The 15438-nt window shown below is 34.3% G+C and overlaps 2 protein-coding genes across 7 annotated transcripts in view; one reads left to right on the top strand and one right to left on the bottom strand.

Annotated features, from left to right (window-relative positions):
- Window positions 1–15438, top strand: part of LOC105673878 (uncharacterized) — a 148704-nt gene that overhangs the window by 16175 nt on the left and 117091 nt on the right. The window lies entirely within an intron of this gene.
- LOC105673877 (1-phosphatidylinositol 4,5-bisphosphate phosphodiesterase epsilon-1-like) overlaps window positions 1–15438 on the bottom strand; it is a 93488-nt gene that overhangs the window by 7127 nt on the left and 70923 nt on the right. The window contains exons 7-19 of the mRNA XM_012369831.2: window positions 14260–14458; window positions 11146–11373; window positions 10328–10555; window positions 5285–5742; window positions 4453–4756; window positions 4139–4347; window positions 3593–3891; window positions 2962–3188; window positions 2393–2620; window positions 1827–2051; window positions 1390–1693; window positions 733–1087; window positions 51–374 (exon numbers count right to left, since the gene is read on the bottom strand). Coding sequence (XP_012225254.1) covers window positions 51–374; window positions 733–1087; window positions 1390–1693; window positions 1827–2051; window positions 2393–2620; window positions 2962–3188; window positions 3593–3891; window positions 4139–4347; window positions 4453–4756; window positions 5285–5742; window positions 10328–10555; window positions 11146–11373; window positions 14260–14458 — 3588 coding nt within the window. The remainder of the gene's footprint in view (window positions 1–50; window positions 375–732; window positions 1088–1389; window positions 1694–1826; window positions 2052–2392; window positions 2621–2961; window positions 3189–3592; window positions 3892–4138; window positions 4348–4452; window positions 4757–5284; window positions 5743–10327; window positions 10556–11145; window positions 11374–14259; window positions 14459–15438) is intronic.

Genomic DNA, 15438 nt, shown 5'->3' with positions numbered 1-15438 from the left:
TGAAATTTATTTTTATCATAAAAAAATACGATTGAATTCAATGAACTCACCTGTACATCATGTGTCCCTTGTCCCACATCACCGAAGGTTTTCGAACGTATCCACACTGACCACTTTGCTCGAACATAGCTGCGTTTAGATTCAATCCCGCGTCATCGGTTTGGTAGTTTAACGCAACCATTTGAATTCCAAAAGCCCAAAATATTACAGGATTGAAATTTGTAGAATCAATTCGCATGCCTGCCGGATACGTTCGAATGAGCTGAGTCTCCGCGTGAGCAACTACGCCTAACGGCTGTTTTCTACAAATCTTTTTCGCCGCGCTCTCGTTCAGAGACGAACATTGGAAGCACGCTGGTACTCCGCGAGTGGATCTGATAACACACAATAACATATTACTTTACATCTTTTAAATCCGCAAAATTGGTATTTATTGAACAACGCTACCAAAATATCATTTATAAAACAAATGCAAAATACTTTGCATTGCAAGGCATTTATTTGAATTGAAAACTAAAAAAGTATATCTATGATATAAAAAATATACGGCAAAAATGAAAAGGATTGATAATGCTAAAAATAAGCAGAATAAAGTCCGTGTATTATAAAAATAATATTATATATACAAAGATTGTGAAAAATATGAAAGTAATATTCTTGACACGCACAAAATCACGCTGCACTTCTTCCAAAATACATTATAGCGGATTTTATTTACGCAAAAAAACTAACCTGAAGATATTTTCGATATTGCTACCGCCGCTTGCGATTGAGGCGGATGTTGAAAGCGATTGCGGTGATCCTGAAGAGGAAGCTATGCTACTAGGTCCTATGCCGGCGATACTGTGCCTTTGAACCGGTCCCGTATGCGATTGATGACGTATTTTTCCCGGTACTGCTGTGCCGGGTGCGGTGTTCAATCCGCGAAATTTAATTGCTTGTAGATAAATGACCAAATCTGATAGCTCCTTGGCTATTTGACTGCTCTGCTTTTGCGATTTGTCGTCCACTGCTGGATCTGATTTTAAACGACTATGTGGCGCTTGGTTGCCTCCCAAATATCTCTCGTAGCTTGAAATCGAGTTATCTGTAAATTGCAGCTTGAGTTAGTACAATATATTCACTTGGCAAAATTTTTAATTGTGGTAATTAGTATACTTTTTAAACGTAATTGGCAAATAAATTTAGGCATGAACTAGAAAGGAACAGTTAAATGAGATACAGTAACGATGTTGTAGCGTATTTAGTCAAATCTGGGCTTAGGAGAAATTAAGAATTCGATATCTCTTCGGTAATTATAGATTTATTCGATACCGCGGTATCGTTTACTAAATTTTCACGAAACACATTTAAATGTTAAATGTAGTATATATTGTTAATTGTTTTTACCATCGATATTATCATCCTCATCATCGTCCTCTTCGTCGTCTTCATCCTCGCTAAAGTATTCGACAACCGACGTGCTGCTCACGTCTGTCCGCATTTGTTTCATAGATGATGCGCGATCCGACATGAGCATCTTTCCGCGATGACTAAGGGGCGTGTGTGACAAGGGACCAGTAGGATCAACCACTAGTTTCTTATTTTTTATCAAGATTCGGTAACGAAGCTGCGATGGCGAAGGCAATTGTGGATCGTCACCGAAATCGGACTCGTAGAGAAATTTAGTCACCAATTTTTCGCCAAAAACAGACTGAAATGACATATTTCTTAATTGTAATACATTAAATTGTCATGCTATATATATTTTTTTTCTTTTATATATATATATATATATATATATATATATATATAAGAAGATAAGCTATTAACAATTAATCACATACCTGAAATATTTGAGCCATGCGAGCTTGCTGAGTTTGCGAACAATGATTCTCGATGGAAAGAATCACAGGATACGGAGAACTAACAAAAGCGCTTCGATCAATCGCTTCTACGACTGATCGAAACGGTATTTTAGTAGTAAACGTATGGCCGTGGTAAATTAATGGGGATCCATCATCGCCGTCCCAACAATCGAGCTCTACACAGCGGCATCCGGTTAGGAGTACCTAAATAAAATTTTATTATTAACAGTTATTAAGTTTATTTTTGCTAATTATGATTTGAATGAAAATTTAGATTACTTATTTTTAAAATCAATAAATTAATCGATCAATTCAAGTTTTATCTAATACAAAGAATATATTTGTTAAATTAATACAATTTTTTCAGTTTTTTTATTACATATAAATAAATAATATTGAATAATATAGAATCATAGCAAAATTAGCAAAATTAGTGCTCTTTTTGCTTATAAGCTTTATATTTACACGATATTTATATGTAATTTTATATAATATATTATATAAAGTTGATACGAAATTATATAATATTTAAAAGTAGTGCACACCTGTGAATACAGTTGCACGGAGGACTCCCCTTTGAGCTGATGCCCGGTCAAATAAGTGTTGTGGGAACTAGCGATGTAATATTGTGATAGGGGCTGCTGCATCTCGGTTTCAGATGGTGTTGCATACTCGTTTGGGAAGGCATAATTGTCCTTGTCCATCATATACCGCGCAAAACCCTCGAAAGACAAACACCACTGTGTGCGAAGTGCTGGGTCCGGTTCGTGCCTCTGAAATGAGAGTAAACAGACACGCTTGATTGTATTACGTCGCATATGGTCGCCTATTGCAATGCGGCGGCGTATTGCATGAGCGAGGAAGTTGGCTCCTCTATTTTCAGCCAAAGTAAATTGAAATTACGAGTGTTTCGGAACTAGTAAGTTCATTATAACGGAATGAAAGGAAAGATCATTTATCGTCTTTAGTGAAAACAGTTTATTCGTGAAATCAAATACAAACATACTAACTGTATACGTTAGGATATTAATATCGTATCTGCTGGAAAACGTTCAGAGAAATGAGGTAGTTGATCAAATATTTTTTCACGTCTTCTGACTTTGTAAACATTTACCTTAATCAGTGTCTTAATTTCCTCGTCGCTCATTTTTTCTTGCTGTCGAGACTCCAAGAATTTCGTGAATGTTGCTAGAGTGATCACTTGAGATTTCGATGTGTCCACGCCGGAGCAATTATGGACGATACTTGCCGCTGCGACGGCGTCAAAGATCTGCTTCTTTTGCAAATTACTGCTCGTTTTATACTCGTGACAGTCGATGGAGTTGTTTCTCGTCAGCAAACCTGACATATTTAAAAATGTTGATTTATTATTTTAGATAATATTTTAAAGTGGTTTTTTTAAATATGTAGATTGGATATAGTATTATATTATATAGTAAATTTTGGTATTGTAAATAAAAAATGTAAAAATGTCGTGTATCATTCGGACGGTATTGTACAAAAATCAGTTATCTTTCAATATGTATAAAAAGTCTATTATATACATAAACCGACAATATAAAATTTTACATTTAGTTTATTCAGAACTGTTGTTTAATAAATCAATATTTACATACATATATTATGATCACAGCGCGTTTCCGTTTTCACGAGAAATTTATTACTAGAGGTCTTCGTATATCCATATGCAAATTTATATTTATTGGAATTACATTGTTATATCAATTGAATCTCTATTGTCTTACCGATTCTTTGTGGGGTGGCGTCGCTGGTCTGCCTAAGCACCGCAGGACGAATGTTAAAATCCCTTAATGACCCGTCACTCTGACTACGACACGTGATCGCTAATTGGCCAAACAAATCCCGCAAATCTTTCCTGGCTCGTAAGCTGAATGATCGGAAAAGCGCAACGAACTCCACGAAGTTTAATTGCGTTTCGTACATAATTGAAGTAGTACGTGCTTTCACTTGCCAAGGTGATTCTGAGCCCCCAGGTATACCCCCGGATCCATTCTTGTCCTTTTCTCTGGCAACACACAACAAACTACGCGCGCGTTATTGCGAGGTGTACAAGAAAACTTGCCAATCATAATACAAATAATTAGATGCAAAATATTAATTTACATTGAAATAATATTTGCGCGTCAGTTGCGTAATTTTTTATCTCGACATTTTCAATCTCAATTTGTTCGCAAAGTTTGATTTAAGACGTATTTCTGATTTATATAATCCTTATATTGGAAGTTACAAGAAAATCTGTCATGCTAGGAAATATGTGTGGAATGATGTACCTTTGAAAAGTGGAGTAAGGCAAATTGGAACTGACGATACGGTCAGCGGCACCGGGCGGGCTACGTGGCGGAATTCGGTCTCGACTTGCTCTTGGTGACGCTGGTAAGATCCTCGTTAAGGATTCCCTGCTGCCCGTAATATGACGAAGAGGTGTAGTGGATAGACCTCCATCCGAGGACGAAGAATCGTATTGTTTTAGACTCAAATCCTATATTAACCCACGATAATTCGATTTAGTAAACACGTTCACGCGAAAATTAAGTACTGCTTTTGCAGAAATCACTGCGCTACATTTAGCAGAAGAAATGCTAACCTTTGTTAAAGCGTGAATGTTGCCAATTGATTTTGTCTTTTTGCCTTTAACGTTTCGTCTACGTAGAGTACTGCTGCTTGTTGGAGACAATGTGCCAACACTTTCTGTCATGGACCAATCCCGACCGCCGAAAACGCGTATAGCATCGGCTGTCGTCGGTTGTTCCATGCCTTCCATAGGCTGTTCCAAATAAGAAAAGTACAAGTGAAGATACTTTTCTTTCAACCAGCGCGATCTGCGATCCGTTAATTGTTGCTGTCGTTTGAGGCCTCGCAATATCCAGCACAATCCCATATACCATATTCTGAAAGCCAAGCAACATACCCATAATTTATATAATCTAACAATATATAATAAGAATATATATTTATCCATAATTTGTGAATTATTAGAGAGAATTGCTCGAAATGTATGTATATATATTTGCTATTATTAATGTATTACTTTTCAATAATACGTCATTAATAATATATTATTAATGCATTCAATGTGGGAAGTTCTATAGGGAAGAAAGAATTATATTAATGATACATTAATTAACTTGCGCGGCAAACTCGGAGCTTGTAACATACAAAAAACAATTAAATTTAAACCAAAAAAATATTCGCGAAGTAATCTTTAATTCTAATATGTTAAGAAATTTTTACCACCTAGAAAAATCCGTTTTATAAAGCGGAGGCATATTTCTAATTATTCATCATATTTTTAATTAAAGGCGCAAGAAGCGATTCATTAGAATAATATATTCATCGATTATACAATAATTATTCGGAGTATTTCTCGTTATTTCGAATATTGTGTTCTATTGTTCAGTAAAGTTTTTTATACATACTTGCTAAGGGCGGGAGGGCAAAGTAGGAAAATCAGTCGATTGTCCGGAAGGTTGGATCCGTACATGAGGCCGATACAGGAGTCGGAGCCGGGTAGGCCGTATCTCTTGCAGATGCTTCTGAGATCAGCCTCTCGGTCGCGGTCGCAGCAGCCAATCATTATTTCCTTCACCGATCCTAGGTCCAGATATCCTTCTTCCAAAGTGACGAAAGCGCAGTCAGCCTGCGGCTGCGTGTACCTACTGACTAGGCCCGCTGGCACCGTGTCCTCTGGATTCGCGGTCAGCGAAAATTCTGTGAGAGCGGTACCGCCGACTTGCGCCGTTTTAAGGGGACTCCAAGGTGGCTTTTCCCAAACGAAAGTGCTACAGGCGCGATCGACGCGCGCGAATACCAATGCCGTTCTCGATGTACCGCCCTCGCAATCCCAATGCACCAAAGTCGTGCCATGATGGAGCACCTGAGACATAAATTATTTAGAAAATATATGTAGATGAATAACACACCGTATCGTATGTCTTATGCGTTCGATAAAGATATTTCACCGTTGAATATTTTATGTATTACATTACTTTGGCTACGTAATTCACACAATTTCACAATATGTCTGCGTATCGCTGCCATAAATATTTTTTATTTGTTTTTTTTTTCCTTAGCATTTTACGAGGAAGATTATTATTTTTTTTCAATTTTTTAGTATTAAACATGTTAATAAATGACATGTCATGTTAAAGTTTTGTAAAAAACTGCTGGGGAGGGAAAGCTTTTATTTTTAATATTGCATAGTTAATTGAATTTTTACCATTGATGTCTTGACATTGGAATTAATTGTTCTTTTAATCATTGCTCTTTATTTAGCAATTAGTATTTGCAAACAAACAACATAATTTATACATAAAAGCTTTTGAACATTGTTATACTTTCATCTCATCGATAAAAATATTATGTAAACACAAAGTATAAAGCCCACATTTGATTTTGTCTAAAGCGTTTGTCTACCAATTTTTATGTAGCAGCAAATGAATTACTTTTATAATGTCGTTATTTTTAAAAACAGAAAACGGGCGTCTGCTGCGTAAATATAAATATATTAATTTCAGCGTGCAAGGCACTCGCTAGAACGAGGTCATTTTCGCGACTGCGTCGCACCAAGCTTGTGACAAAGTATTAAATGTCGTGAATACATTTATAACATTAATGGAGCTCATAATGTACTTATTATGCCGTTTATTTGGTTGTTTTTTAGTACAACATACATGTACTAAATACTTACTGCACGTACACTCGTAATATATGTAGATATAAATTCATTTATTTGAATCAAGTTATTTATCGGTGATTAATTGAAGATAATTAAATTTATAACATCCCGTGAAATAGCATATGTAGGTTTGCATTTAAGTTATTACAGGAAGGAATTATACATTATATATTACTAATATATCGATACTAATATTAATATTGAATCTTTAGTTTAACTTTTTGTTATAAACGCATGATAATATATTTCAAGTCCATTACATTTTTTATTATCATGAATAAGGAATATAATAAGATGAATAACGAGAAATTTGTTTGTGCATGTCAAAATTGAACAAAATTATATCATTGTTAATGAGTTTCAGTTTTTGTCACTATCAATGACGAATTTAATTATTTAATTTAATTTTTTATATTAATTTATATCGGTTGGATTTTTATTCATTTCTGTTTTTGTCGCTACATCGAATTATCCTTTAGATTTCTCGTGTTTACGGCAGAGATGCTGTTCCATTAAAAAGTATCATCCTTGTTTAAACGTCAGAGAGTTGCAATTTTTATGATGGCTTGTTAAAAAGGCGCTAACTCAAGCGTAAACTTCACGTTTTAAAGTTTGACATTTGTCATCCAATTTTTATGACGCTTTTGAAACGACGAGATCGCTTTTCGAATATAGAACATTTTAAAGATATTTGGCTATTCTCTTTGATTATGTATACTGGACGCAATTTGAAGCTGATTTTTCATTAACATAAGTTAAGAAGTATATGAATAAATTAAAAATTCCCAAATACATAATTACAGCAAAGTTTTATTCAAAGTTAAACCCAAGTGGATTTTATTAACTTTTTATCTTACTAATATAATGTGAGATTTAGTTGTTAAAATATTCTATATTAGAAATAAAAAAAATATTTCAGAAGCTAGATGTTTGTTAAAAATATGATCGAGATTGATTTTAGTCAAAGAATTCATAAATAAAAGTAATTGTAATTGTTTGCGGATGATTTGATATTTCATGTACATACATATATCTATTTATGTTATTGTTAAACTAATTCTCTCTATGAGGTTATCCGTGAAGAGATTGAATCGAGAAACTTTGTGTAACTTCTGCCGAAATATCCTCACTTACGACATGGATCCTATGTGGATCCACACGTTATATATCTTGCAAGAACTCTGCGTAGCAATACAGAGAATTTCATAATGCATCGGTGTTGCGATGAATTTCGTGATGGATAACAAATTTATTTGTATGAATTATTTTCTCCACAAATACAACGTGTTCCATTTTTTTCTCTTGCCACTCAATTAACGCTGACAATTGGTGACTCGATTCAAAAGGATGACCTGGTTTTGCGTGCTGCGTTACAACATTTTTTTCATCAGTCCTTTGATTCGTTTGCCGCAGAGAGTTTTCTCTCCCTCCCTGTCTCATCCTTTCGCGCATTTTTCTGTTTCCTCTCTAATTTCCACGAGGTTTGTCAGGGATAGGGTATAAGGCTAGCCCCTTTGAAATTCTTTTGATGTGCGGCAAACTACGTGCTGACAGTATCTTTTATCTCAATGACGCAACGCCATGGAAGAAGCGTCATCGCAACATTAATATCTCGAAATCGTCCAGTGGTAATATATTTGTATGATGATGTTAGTTTCTCAAATATCGGCATTTTTTAATGAAAATCTGTACACTCTTCTCAATACACAGATTGTACAAATATAAATTATTTACTTTCTTTATTTCGATTATGCGCTGTGGCAAGAGGAGATTTGCTAAGGTAGCCAATATAATATGAGACGCGAATATTCTTCCGATACTTTCTTTTGTGACTCACATAACTTGGACGGAAAACTACGATCTAAGGATTTTCTATCTCTCTTTGGCTATAATATCAAAGAAAAAAGGTATACGTGCGTAGGTGTTTAAATTTCAAAGGCAGTTTTCGAATTTCTTAGCAAAATAGGAATTTCTTTCTAGCGTTCGACGCAGTTAGATGTGATAGTATTATGAAAAAAAAATTTAAATTATATTTGATATTGTATGTTTCTGTTATATAAATCTCAATTTTCTGCATCGATCAGTAAATTAATATTAATGACATATTAATTATATATATTAAATATAATCTATACGTTGATATAATTTTATAGTTGTAAATGTATTATTTATTTCAAGTAATTTATAATTGCAATGTAAATATTTAATAATTACAATGTACATACTTTATTAGACGTTATATGTATATCGTTTTGCATTATTTCTTTGATAAGTGATCGTTTAAAAAACATTGCATAAAAGATTATATTTCCTTTGTTTCTTTTTAAGTAACATTAAATTTTTTTTCTCAAATAAATTTTAAAAATATTTATTAAGTTTAGCTTCTTCAACTTTTATAAAAATGTTTGGAATAGATAACAAAATTTTATTAATGGCTCAACATTGAGAGTTTAATAAAACTTTCGAATGTAATAAATATTCTTTTCATTTATTATGTTTTATATTCAAATAGAAAATGTTACGATAAAAGGTGTGATTGAAATTTATCAAAAAATCTATACTTGGAAGGATATTTGATACTGCAGTACCAAATATCTCTATGTTTTGTCCTACTTGCAAACAGTATGCTTTTACGTGTTATGGTTTATAATATAATATGCGTGATGTGTTTTGATTTATAATAATATCATTGTAATGTGGGCTGCCAATTTAGACACTGGGCTTATCGTCCAATAATTTTTGCGTAATGCGTAATTTGCTAATGACGCGTCAAATAACATATTGTTAAACATTGCGATATAGATCGCAGGGGAAAACCACCTCAATGTTATCCAATTCTACTGCAACCGTAACGGCGCGTCAGGATCAAAAGCGAACCTGGCATCGCTTCGCATTGTGCGACAAATCCTGCACGTTCAATATTTGCAATGCACTTCACGTGCAGTATCGTGATGTCATATATACAATTGGCTGTGTGACGTCAGTCTCACAATTTCAAAACTATCACAGTCATCTCAGACAAAGCGTCTGTGTTTTTGATGAATAATTTAGACGCAAAATAGTGTGCGAATGCTCGCAAGTATTGCACGATTTCATAAAGCGGGAATTGCATTGTGGAAATTTTTAAAATGTCAATGATTTGAATGCCATATTTAATTAACTTGAAATGTGATCATTTTTTATATACTCTAAAATTTGGAATCTTAATCTATTCGAATCTTTACACATTACTAGTCGATATTATAGATCAATTATTAATTGCTGCTTACGTTCGAAGCTGCTTATGTCCGAGATATCCGAGATGGCTAGACGCTCATTTATTTTGCTTTGAACTGTTCGAATAATTTGGACAAAACGTTCGAATTTCTTGTTCCAGCCTTATTCTAAATGTTGCTTTCTACAATTAATTTTTTTTAACTTTTTTAAATTTTTCTAAGTAATTTGAATATAGATATTTTATTTGCATTTCCTTGTATGTACAGTGATTTGTAAAACTCTGTCGTAAACTGTTTAAACCACGAGAATATTTTTATTTTTCTCTGCTTGATTATTTCGACACAAATGATTACTCAAATGATTTAGAGAATTTAAATTTTATGATTAATTGGGTAAAATATTTATCTTTTTTTAATTAAATTGAAATATTTATCTATAAAATAAAAGCTACACAGTGGAAGCAGACATATTGTAAATAATTCGTGAATATATATAGTTTTAACAGTGAAGTTGATAAAATTACATTTCCGTGTAAAATATGAATTTGCTGTAGAATACAACAATGTACCTGTAAGAGATGAAGATCCATGCCAGTGTGTGGCGCGGCAACGGGAAACAAAGCGACTCCATGATCGATTTTGATCGGTTGTACAGGCTTGTAGGAGTCCAAATCGAGATGATAGTCGTTCTCGTCGCATTCCTCCGCCATGTAGGTTTGCTCGATTGCGGTCGTGTGAACGCTCAGAGTGCGATGTAGAGAACCAGTAGTTGCGTCTCTGCCACGAGCATGCCGATGCTTACAAGAAAGATATTTCTCGTTAAAACCATCAAATCATTTAACATATATATATATATATATATATCGGAGAAAATTGCTTGAATAAATAATGCTGGCGGTATAAAGATAAAAGTTTGATACACTACGTAACTTATGAAATAAATTATTTCTGCATCAATAAAGTTTAATGATATTGTAATATTATTTATCTAGTTAATTTGATAAATGTTTGAAGCTAACAATTGTAGTGTTGTTTATTCGAATATTTATTTTCTTCGATTTATACCTGAATATAAGCAATATAACGAATCACAATTGATGCGACATTACAAATTATTTATTATTAAGGACTGGTTGTTACTTCTTGATAGACCTGTCAGTTATCTAAAATAAATATTAGTAATTCTTACTCGGTGATTAAAGAATCGAATAATACCTCTTGATAATAACAATTTAACCCGTTGATACACTTTATCAACAGATAGAACAACAGTTATTGATATTTACTAATATTTATTTTAAGTAACTGAGGGATAAAGTCTACCAAAAAGTTGGAAGAACCGGCCCTAAGATCGGTATATAGCTGATCAATTGAATACTTGTTTTACCTTATGAAAGAGGGCAACTTTGTCGAGAACGGAATTTGTATCGTGTACAGCGGGGTTCTCTGGTTTGTTCAAGAAGCCACTTCTCGAACTCCATCCCGATGGCGTTTCTGTATTACTCTCGACGGCAATTCTGGCAGCCGGCGCAGACAAAGGCACGTGTTCTTGAGGTTCGCGCTCTTTAACATTACCACGTGGTGATTCGCGATTTTCCCTGTACTCGAGGTGAGGCTGAAACATGCCGAGTCAAAGATATTCCTCAGAAGGTTTTCCGTTAAATTTTCTAGAACCTATCTACACTAATAATTTGATAACAATTGCTGTTGCTTTATATGTGTTATTTTACATCGTCTTAGATATTTATTAAGATACTGAGGAACAATTATTACTTTTGACAAGATATATTTTATTTCAAGAACGCAGACTCTCGATAATCCGAGTAATGGAGCTGTTTCTCTGTTCTCGAAAGTCTTGTTTTTAAAACGAAAATCGATCATTTACAATTTCCTCTTGAGATGCTCTCGAAATCTCGCCTGTTCATCAACAAGAGCATTGGGTGTCTCGATAAGTACTAACATATAAAGTGCCTTTTCACAAGTGTAAATCACTCGACGATATCTTGTACACGTGAGTGAACATTGAAAAACTGAGAGGAAAGTGTCTCGTTTTCCTTTCTGTGCCAGTGTTTTTTGCCAGTGTCTGTGCATTTTATGGACTGTGCAATAAAATTAATTTATAATTAACAAGTTATTATAAATTACAAAAAATTAGAATATACTTAATCAAAAATATCCAAAATAATCTTTATAACACAAATCTTTTAATCCAGTATTTATAATATAGATTAATAATATATGTAAAAGTTATTTTTTATTTGCTGGTAGAGTAAGCTATTGATAAACCTTACAGAGGACAATATTGTGTCTTAACCAGAAAAACTTTAAAATTAAAAATTTTTTAATAAAAATTTTTTAATAAAAAAAGTTTTGTACCTATATAAATTTCTTTTACATATTAATTTATTACTGTTCCTGTGGAAAGTATATTTGTTTATTCTTTTGGTATTATCTATAGGTAGTAATCGGCAAAAAATACGGCAACAGAGACGTAACATTTTGTTTTTCGAAGTTTAAAGCTTGAGACTATTCGCGGCGGACGTGATGCCGGACGAATGAAGCGACTTTCACAGTGTCTGTTGTTCAACCTCATTACCCTTCCTCCCCCTTTAACATGGAGATGTACGCCACAGAGCGTACGTGCCGATGAGGGTGCGACCAGTAACATAACGGGATAACAGAGCGATGCACATCGGCTTGGCGTATATCCTTGCGCCGCGTCGATGCCGATTTGAAATTCCACCTGCGAGCCGCGACATTCCGCGTCGTATACGTTCAGTTGGCAGATTATCTTCTAGATAGAGAGAGGGGGGAAGGGGGAATAGTGATAATGAGGTGCATTTACACTGCACTTTCAATAGTTTAGAAGACAAAATGTGTCGCTTATTTTGCTCTCATAATATTAATCGATGTTGAATTCATTTGAATATAATTAACAATTATTTTAATAAAATGCAAATGGGTCGAGACGCGAATAATTATTTCGTAAGCTTCTTATCTACTTTTATTAATGGGGTGCATAATTGTGTACAATTTCACCGAGAATTTATTATATTATACATGATAATGCATGTAGAGATATGCATTGTAGATGTAAATATTAATCACTTATTTTAACAAACCTGATAAACATTTATTTATTTTTTTTTTTTTTAATGCTTTACACTGTATCTTTACGATACTCTCACGTGGCTGGAACCGGATAGAAGTCTAATTACAATTTTGGCGACGCCAAACGCGTGCTTGGTTTTAACGATCGGCGACTCCGTGAACCCGTTGCGCAAGTTAAGTTTCATGGGCTACTCTTAGAAGCAGCGATTTTCATTGCGGGAGCTCGATGTGCTCTCACCGAATAATGTGACGCTGTAAAAGTGAAGAAGACAGGGCTATTCCGTTCCCCAATGATGATCGTTAGCGACAAGAGCAAGTAGTTTCCGCCGGCCTACAACCATCGTAGCTGCTGGAGGCCGATAGAAACCCCTTTCCTTGTCGCTTTTAAAGTGTCACTTCCACCACTGCTCTCCATTATATTGCTACTCTTCATGAAAGCTCATCGAAGAATTTTGTTGTGCAATTATTGGTGATTGCGCCCGAAGTAATTGTGCTTAAATCGCTAACTTTGCACTTTTACTCAGATATTACACTGATTTTTTTTTATCTGACACTTGTGATCGATATAATTGTCTTATCAATAAAAAGTTTACTATCGAAAATTGAATTTCTCTGAATTTTCATACGTCTTTAGTACGACGTTTGACAGATTATTTTCTCAAATAAGATTTTTGCAAATTTAAATATGCATTTTTAAGTTTTGACATATTTTTTTAAATTTATTCCAATTTTAGTTTCTCTTCTGTGAATCAATTTGCCATAGTACACCTTTTTTCATCTTTTAAATAGACAAATATTCGCTCGTCGTGTCATTGACTGCTTTTGTTCTTTTGGTTATTCTGCAGCTTCAGTTGTGATGCGTTTGAGATCGTTGGATTTCATTCGTGTATTTCTTTGGCTGGTTGTCAAAACACATACTTGAACTTTTCTGCGAAAGCATTTAATTTCTTATGAATTTTCTCCTCAACGTAGCTGTTTTTTCTCCGTTGCATTTTATACGCTTGACCATATGAAAAGATCGACTGATAATCGGCGAAGTTAAGCGACTTATTCTGTTTAAATTAATAATCTTCCGCTCGATGAATATCTTGATTATTCAATCCTCCTCTTACGTTGATAATAAATGTAATCTTCGTAGCAGGCTCAAGTAACGCAAAATTACTCGGTAAATATTTTAGCGTGGAAGAAAAGCTAGGATGCAAGCGCTGATGTATAATATATAGCAGTGCTTATGTGAATAAATTGAAATAACGTTGATCTATTTATAATAAGACAGCATAGAACGACACACCAATATTATTCATGCAAGTTTTTTTTTTTAATTTTGTTAGAGCATATAAAGTGCAATATTGTATGAATGATAAAAATAACATAATCTTTTTGTATTTACCTTTATATCGCATGATGCAATGACTTCTCGTAGCTCGCGCAAGAAGGCTCCAAAGAATGGAACCACCGGACATTCCGGCATTGCGAGAGCACGGGCAAGCGCACGCTCATATTCGGAAGACAGAAGGGCGGAGGAAAGATATTCCATAACCGGTATTTGCTCGTTTACACTGTGCCAAAACGGCTTCAGCTTATTGGACCTGCAACACAATAATGTTCATCCGCAATTAGACGAAGCAATCGAAACATATGTTTCCAGATTTACGTTTTGAATCGTTTGACAACAAAAATGTGCATTATTTTTTAAGTATTCTAAAAGTAATGCGCAATAACATTATTAATATTGCTAATAATGCAATGATAATTTTAAATAATCCATTTTAAAATTGAATAATTACTTATGAAACACGTGTATAATTTATCATAAATCAAACGATCAGTGGATATTATTTAAATAGGATTTAATCTTTTAAGTATAATATCCAGTCGCCAGTATATCGAACAGCTATTTGTATTCCAGATAGATTTTTTGCCTCGTACACTAGCAGTTATTAAAATCACGAAGCATTTATTATTATAATGTTTATTATCTTTTCTCTTTAAACGTTCTCCACAGTGCAACCGATTAGCTCTGAATGGTTGAGAATATTCCAAGCGTGTGCAGAACAGCTAGTGGCGCAACGGTCGTTTCGAAAACGATATTCGCACACGAAACTTTTATCTTCTCATTTACGGGGCAAACACATAGGATGTATAACTTTACAGTCTCGGCAATAAAAAGTATTTTATTTTTACACACACCGGCTTCCGATGGGAACAAATATAAAGGTTCTCTACCGTGCCACTTATGGCGAAATTCATTTGCGGGCGTAAAAAGCACGGCGATTAGTGACGAGCGTCGTTATTCGCGAGAAAGATGAGAATGATGACTGAACGGGGGCATAAACTGGTACGCAGGTTCTTCTAGAATTTCTGTTACCGGCGATATTACCCTCATCGATGTAATTTCCTTTGTAGCTTCCGAGTTGGCGATTGAACGGACGATAGTTATGACCTTTCGGTTAGAGTCGGTAGCTGCCGATATCGATATATAATACATTTTATTAGAACTGCGTACTATCAGTAATACTGCAGTACAAAAAGCAGTTAAAAATTTATTGGCGGCTAAGGGAGTCGCGAT

Source organism: Linepithema humile, chromosome 2 (genome assembly GCF_040581485.1).
Source record: "Linepithema humile isolate Giens D197 chromosome 2, Lhum_UNIL_v1.0, whole genome shotgun sequence".
In the NCBI taxonomy this organism is placed as follows: Eukaryota; Metazoa; Arthropoda; class Insecta; order Hymenoptera; family Formicidae; genus Linepithema; species Linepithema humile.
Note: the sequence above shows the minus strand (reverse complement) of the source record. Positions and strands in the feature narration are given on the sequence as shown.